This window comes from Protobothrops mucrosquamatus, unplaced genomic scaffold (genome assembly GCF_001527695.2).
Source record: "Protobothrops mucrosquamatus isolate PMUCROS unplaced genomic scaffold, P.Mucros_1.0 scaffold1001, whole genome shotgun sequence".
In the NCBI taxonomy this organism is placed as follows: domain Eukaryota; kingdom Metazoa; phylum Chordata; class Lepidosauria; order Squamata; family Viperidae; genus Protobothrops; species Protobothrops mucrosquamatus.
The window spans coordinates 339,704-346,450 of record NW_015387238.1 but is presented as its reverse complement, the minus strand read 5'-3'; the positions used below and the strand labels follow the sequence as shown (position 1 = coordinate 346,450).

Below are 6,747 nucleotides of genomic sequence, written 5' to 3'. Positions count from 1 at the left end.
TGCTAAGAACATCCTTTATTCCCTTCCCCGGGTCCCCCTCGTGTCTGAAAGAAGCACCCGGTCAGTGCTCAGCGCCCTTCAAGGTCTGCTGGGAGGCAGGACTCGCCAGACTGAGAAGCCGACCAGGTCCCATCAGGAAGCAGCCACCTGGGCCAGGGGGTCTTCGAGGTACTGCACCAAGGCTTGAGCCTGCAGAGAGAAGGGAAAATGCTGGCCTGTCAAGAGAGCCCTGCAAGCCAAGCCCGGCTTCAACTCGGCTGCAGGTCTCTGCTGCAGCCTTGTAAGAGGCTCTCCTGCTGCTAGGAAGAAAGAGAGAACACCTATTCTAAAGTTTCCTGGAGGGATTTACCCAATTTTAAAACATGGAATGGCTAACTGCGTTTTAGTCTAATAATATGATGTGGGCCATGGTGGTGCAGCCTGATTTTTGACAAGTGTATCGTGAGAATCCAGGAAACAGGATTAATTCCATAATCGAGCACTTAAAATAACCATGTGTAAGCATGCCGTGGAATATTACTGAAAATATTATTCCAAAGACTCTTTGAAGCCCAATTCCACATGCAGGAATAGGCCCCTTACAAAGGATCTACAATTTTGATGGTTAGATAAACTATAGAAAGAGAAATATAACTTTATTTTTACTTATAATTGCAGTGAAGAATATCAGAATCCATTTCTTTATATTTCCCCCTGTCTTTTCTATTTTTCTTCCCTCTTACCTTTGCTTTCAACATGCCAAAGCCCACCGTCTCCTTCGCATACATGCACAACAGCAGGTTAGAAACTCTGGTGATTGCCACGCGGCCCTCCTGGATTTTGAGAAAGAAAGGGAGCTAGGAGAAGCAATTCCAAACTGGAGATCTCTTGGCTTAGCCCTCAAAAGGGGTCACCCCTGAGCACCCCTCCGCTTTAGCCCGGAGCAACCTGGGACAACTTTCACCCTGTCTCCAGTGTTTCTTTTATAAGGAAGGTTGTTGAGAAAGTGGTCACGCTGCTACTTGACAAAACTCTGCAGGAAGCAGATTACTGGAACCCTTCCAGTTGCATTTCAGCTCTGGGTACAGGACTGAAACAGCCCTGATCACCCTCCAGCCTTCCAGAGCAGGGTTGGGCAACTAGAGCCCCTTGATGACCTGTGGACTTCCATTCCCAGAATTCTGGGAGTGGAAGTTCACAGGTCGTTAAGGGGCCATAGTTGCTCAGCCCTGTTGCAGAGGCTTCTGAGAAGAACAGCCAGAGAGAAAATCAAATCGTAGGGCGCCTACCATGCAGTCCATCAGGATGAACTTTAAGTTGTCCTCATTGAATGCTTGGTGCCCATTCTTGTCGTAGGCCACCCATATATTGCTGGCTATGGCAGCTGTGACTCTGGCATCCGTGTCTCCGTAGCCGGAATAAGCGAGAAGAGAACCCTCATTGTTCAAGAGCCTGGAGGAGGAGAAAAGAATGGCAAAACAAACAGATTAGGCAATGTACAGTTTGCTAGAGAAATGCCACGCAGTACTGTATAGCTTTAACCCAGAATGCAGTGCAAGAGTGCTACACTTCAGTGGGGATTCTGGGAGCGGAAGTCCACACATCTTAAAAGTTGTCGAGATTGAGAAACACCGATCCAGAGGAAAAAATGCCAATTATGAAATCTCTTCCAGAATTACAGGTAGTCCTCGACTTACAACAACTCATTTAGTGACCGTTCAAAGTTACAACAGCACCAAAAAAAGTGACTTACGACCTTTTTTCACATTTACGACCATTGCAGCCTCCCCAGGGTCACGTGATCAAAATTCAGCCGCTTGGCAACCGGCTCGTATTTATGACGGTTGCTGTTTGATCACTTTTGGCGACCTTCTGTCAAGCAAACTCAATGCAGAAGGTAGGTTTACTTAACAACCGCAGTCACTCACTCAACAATTGGGGCAAGAACGTAAAATGGGTCAAAACTCACTTAACAAATGTCTCACTTAGCAAAGGAAACGTTGGGCTCCACTGTGGTGGTAAGTCGAGGGCTGCCTGTGCGGCATTTATAAAAACTCTGAAGGATATAAAATTCAGAATAATTCCGACTCGCAGCCGCCCCTTTCTCCGTCAGTCTGGGGCCCAGCCTGCCGCTCCTCGGCTGCACCAGCCCTCCCTCCACGCGGGCCCTCCTCGTACACACGTGCAGCGCAAACCCCTTTGATCCGCCGCCGCCCCCCCCCCAACCGCCCCGCGGCAAAGGGGCGTCTCCGCGGGGCTCCAGGAAGCACCGCGGGAGGCAGAAAGGCCGATCCGGGCAGGGCAGATGCGGGAGAGCCGGCCGGGACTCACTCACAGGGTGCTCTGGACGCCTCCCGTGTTGGCCTGGCTCAGCACCTGCGTCAGGGCCTTGGGGCGCAGCATGGCCCCCGCTCCGCGCTCAGGAGGGGAGACGGGGAACACTCCGGCGCCCGGCTTTCTCAGCTGACCGGGCCCGCTCCCGCGCTGCCCGCTGGGAGTTGTAGTCTCCGGCTCTTCCTGTTCCGGATACTCCCGCCTTTCGGCTCCGGGAGCTCGTCTCGCTGCGCTGCCCGTCCCTCGGGCGACCCCGGGCCCTGGCGCGCTAGGAGGCCGGAGGCCGTTCTTCGGTCGCGGCCTTCCGAGCTTCCCGCGGACGGGCTTTTGGGACGGGCGGCGCGCCGGCTTCCCGGAAGAACCTCGCCCGCGAACTATGAACTCCGCCGGCGGCCCTCCGAGAGTTCCGGAACGGCGCCCAGACCGCCGGAAGTGCCCCGCCGGCACCGCTCTGCGCTCCTCCTCGGCCAAGATGGCGGAGCTGAGCGGCGGTGGCGTCGGCGGCGGCGCCTCGTCCTCCTCGCAGCCGGGCCAGGGCGGGGGCCAAGGCGGGGGCGACGGCGAGCCCGCGGCGACGGCAGCCCCGACGGGCGCCCTGATCCGCGTGACGGTGAAGACGCCGAAGGACAAGGAGGAGATCGTGACCGGCGAGCGCGTCTCCGTCAGGGAGGTCCGGCCGGCCGGGCGGGGCTGCGGGGGGAGGGGCGGGCGAGGGGGGGGGCGTCGCTGCGGCCTGCCTGACCCCGACCCCCCCCCNCTCCTTAGTTTTTTAGGTTCCTTCTCTCCGTGATTATTTTCCGTCTGTGGCTCCACCAGATCGCCTGTTTTCCCCTGGGAAATGATAAATACAAAGCTAAGATGATGTTAGGGTAATGAAATGTCTGCAAGAAAACAACCAAGTTCAGAAAAGCACCAAGGATTTCTCACAAACCTGAGTTTGACACTTCCCCCCCCCCTTGAACGGACTCCTCATCCCGCCCCCGTTTGGGACCTCTTCTCCTTCAGCCAGTGGTTGCCTCCCCAATGATGATTTTCCTGTCTTGCTTGATTTGTAGGGTGCAAGAACCTCCCGGGGTGACAGTGGCTTCCCCTCCGGTCCCCTCCGCCACTGCTCTGCCTGCCACGGGGGTAGTTCTGGCCCCTTCCGCAGCTCCTGCTTCACCTGCGGCCCCCTCCCAGCCATCCACCTCCAGCAGCAGCCTTTCAGATGTGGGAAACAGCAACTGGAGGAGCAGCGCTTTGGGAGGCACGCCGGGGTCAGCAGGGGAAGGAATGCCCAGCGGTGCCACCTCCATCCTGTGTAAGTAAGAGATCTCTTCACTGGCAGAGCTCTTAGAAAGCAGCTCGGGGGCAGACACTACTTCTTGCGGGGTCTGAGTTGCCAGTGTCTCACAGGCCTACGCCGGGGTCATCCATCCAGAGGCGGCAAAAAAAATGATGAGGGACCGGCTTTCAAGTACCTATAGACAGGAGTGATGGATAGACGGCCAGATGTTCAGGAGTTGGTTTGCCTGCTTCTCCTTAAGCTCTGTTCCAGACCAGATCTGGGTAGTCAGCCCCAAGCCTGCTGTCAGACCTGCCCCTGTCAGATCCCTTAGGAAAGAAAGACCCTCGACTCCATTTGGGTGAAGTGATGGGTTCTTTTACTAAAAGTTGATGTCTGCAGCAAAGTCAGGCTAGAGCGAAGATTCCCCCATTCCACTCTCGGGGGGGGGGGGGCTGGCCTTGAGTGCTGGCACAAACTGGTTCCGTGCCTCTCTGGTCTTTGTCAGCCTGTCATTCCCCCCTCCCTATTTCCCATCACATAAACCCCCTTGCTTGTTTATTGCCTATTTGTCCCCCCTTGCCCCCTCCCTCCTAGCCTTTGACGGCAGGATGCCGGCAAGGCGCCAAACTGAAGATGGCAGAGCTGACACCTGCTTCCTTCCTTGGAGGTCGTTGTCTGAGCTGCTGTTCCTTTCCTCCTTGCCCTTTCCCAGCCGGCTTTGGGGGCATTGCCGGGCTTGGCCACCTGGGGATGGGCTCGGCAAACTTCATGGAGCTCCAGCAGCAGATGCAGCGGCAGCTGATGTCCAATCCGGAGATGCTGTCCCAGATCATGGAGAACCCCTTGGTCCAGAGCATGATGTCCAACCCAGACTTCATGAGGCGGACGATCACGGCCAACCCCCAGATGCAGCAGCTGATGGAACGGAACCCAGAGATCACCCACATGCTGAACAACCCCGAGCTGATGCGCCAGGTGGGCACCTTCTCCCTTCTCCTTGGACTTGTGGGATTGGCTGCCTTTGCAGGTGTGAGGAGCACGGCCCGTAAGCGTCCCTCAGCTACAGCAGTTGGCGGTTCCCAACCAACACGGGAGCTTCTCTGCGCTGTTGATTGGTTTGTGGCTCGCGGGTGGTCACATGATCTCTGCTCCCTGCCTTCTCCTGACAGGGGAAGCATCTTTGGGGGCTACCTGAAGCAGAGAGGAAGGAGGGGACATTTTCAGCAGGGCTTGCACAGCGAAAAGGAGCTTGTGCCGATCCGTCAGTCACACAATGCCTTGCTGGGGAGGAGAGGGGAGGGGCAGCAGGCCCTCAAGCTCACCCTTTGGCAGCCCGCAGGGTTGGAAGGCCCGTGCTGCAGACGCCCTGGCGATTCAGATCGGCCCTGATGCAAGGCTGCCCTCAGCAGTGGGGAATTTCACCCCCTAGGAAAGTCTGGGTGGTGCTGAGTCCCACCTCTGGGCTGGGAGCCCTTGAGAAGCTCGTTGGAAGCTCCTGAGAAGCAAGTGAGATTCGATTGGCTGGCTGAAGTGCCGTGTGATGTGGGGCAGACTGGGCGCTGGCTCAGAGTGGCTGTGATGGTTTTGTCTGTCTCTTGGATGACTCCTGCCAGGTGGACTTAGTCAGTCAGGCGGTTGGAGAAATAGGTGGTGTGGAATGCTTTGCGTCTCGGGGCAGAGCTTTTGTGTGGAAGCCTTTCGCGGCCTCACCCTCCTGTGTCTGGGTGGGCGTCTGCGCTTTGGGGGATGTGATGAATGGATCAGGCTGGGTGGAGGAGGAGTTCTCCCCTGTGGGCTTCAGCCAGGTTGATTGTTCTTCTTTCTTGGTCCATCTTCCCTGCTTCCTCCACATTCTCCTCCCTCGGTGGGGAAAACGTTGGGCTAGCGTTGGGCTAAGGGGTGAATAAATCGTGGTTTAAGACCCTGACCAGCCATCTTTCTGTCCAGCCTCTTTCCAGAAGCAGAGCAACAGGTGCAATTGCTTTTCCAAACAGGATCTTGTACCTATCCTGTCTGCTTGGACCCTAATTTCTGAGTTTGGCTCTGCCTTGCTTGCTCATTTTTCAGTTGCTCTGCCCCCAACTCCAGACCAATGATGGTGAATCCTTGCTTCTTGCAGACTCTTAGGAAAGAAGTGAAGGCTGTATTTAATTCATTAAATAATGTAATATTTATGCCACCCACCTCCCCCCCACAAGGTGACTCTACTTCGGCAGTGTTGGCTGTCCGTTGTGCCTCACGCCACAAAAAAGGCAACGCCAAGCAAGGTGGCTGCCTCCTGGTTGGCTCAGATCCTCTGTCTCTCTCCTCAGACCATGGAGTTGGCACGCAACCCGGCCATGATGCAAGAGATGATGCGCAACCAGGACCGAGCCCTGAGCAACTTGGAGAGTGTTCCCGGAGGGTACAGTGCCTTGCGGCGCATGTACACGGATATCCAGGAACCGATGTTCAGCGCTGCCAGGGAACAGGTGGGCATGGCTGTGCTTTGCGGAGTGCTGTTTTCAACTGCTAATTAGAACAGCAGAGTCTTAATCATGACCAGCAGGGACTCACAGCTTGGGCGTCTTTTAAAGTTGCACACAGTTGTTCCTTGGGGAGGATCATATATTTGTGTATCCTTAAGAACTCAGGTGAGTGGAAATCCTGGGCCTGTTGGCTCAAATATGGGTTGTAATGAAGGCCCAGTTTGTTGTAGCCTAGAATGGCCTTCAGAATTGCAAATGCACGAGTAGCCGAGCTCAGATGCTTTCCTCGGTGGTGGCTCTCGTGATCCAGGAGAGGGCCAAGGTCAGTTTTACCTGATGTTAGTTCATCTGCAAACCTGCTCAGGAAATGGATTCTGCTTCTGCTTTACAGGATCCGATTGCAAACAGATTAGCCAGATCCCACAGATTTGTAGATTTCTCTAAAGAGAAAACTTTCTGATCGATCCTTGACCTGCTGCTCTCCCATCAGACCTGCGAGAAGGCAGCCCTAAGAGAGGAGGCACGAGTCCTCTGCCATTGTCTTCTCTTTCTAGTTTGGCAACAATCCCTTCTCTGCGCTCACTGGGAGTTCGGACACCCCAAACTCCGAGCCTCTGCGGACGGAGAACCGAGAGCCGTTGCCCAACCCTTGGAATCCCGTTCCCGCTTCTCAGGGCCAGGAGCCGGAGAACGAAGGAA

At 55.4% G+C, this 6,747-nt stretch overlaps 2 protein-coding genes across 2 annotated transcripts in view; one reads left to right on the top strand and one right to left on the bottom strand.

The window, feature by feature from the left end:
- LAMTOR2 (late endosomal/lysosomal adaptor, MAPK and MTOR activator 2) lies at window positions 1-2,479 on the bottom strand. The gene is made up of 4 exons (XM_015819855.1): window positions 2,315-2,479; window positions 1,269-1,431; window positions 723-812; window positions 1-189 (listed from the first exon to the last, which is right to left on the bottom strand). The coding sequence occupies exons 1-4, from the start codon at window positions 2,380-2,382 to the stop codon at window positions 133-135; spliced, it is 378 nt and encodes a 125-aa protein (XP_015675341.1). The 5' UTR covers window positions 2,383-2,479; the 3' UTR covers window positions 1-132.
- Window positions 2,480-2,689: 210 nt separating this feature from the next.
- The window catches only part of UBQLN4 (ubiquilin 4), an 8,118-nt gene continuing 4,060 nt past the window's right edge, over window positions 2,690-6,747 (top strand). The window contains exons 1-4 of the mRNA XM_015819853.1: window positions 2,690-2,988; window positions 3,369-3,613; window positions 4,293-4,555; window positions 5,893-6,051. Of these exons, the coding sequence (XP_015675339.1) occupies window positions 2,690-2,988; window positions 3,369-3,613; window positions 4,293-4,555; window positions 5,893-6,051 (966 nt within the window). The remainder of the gene's footprint in view (window positions 2,989-3,368; window positions 3,614-4,292; window positions 4,556-5,892; window positions 6,052-6,747) is intronic.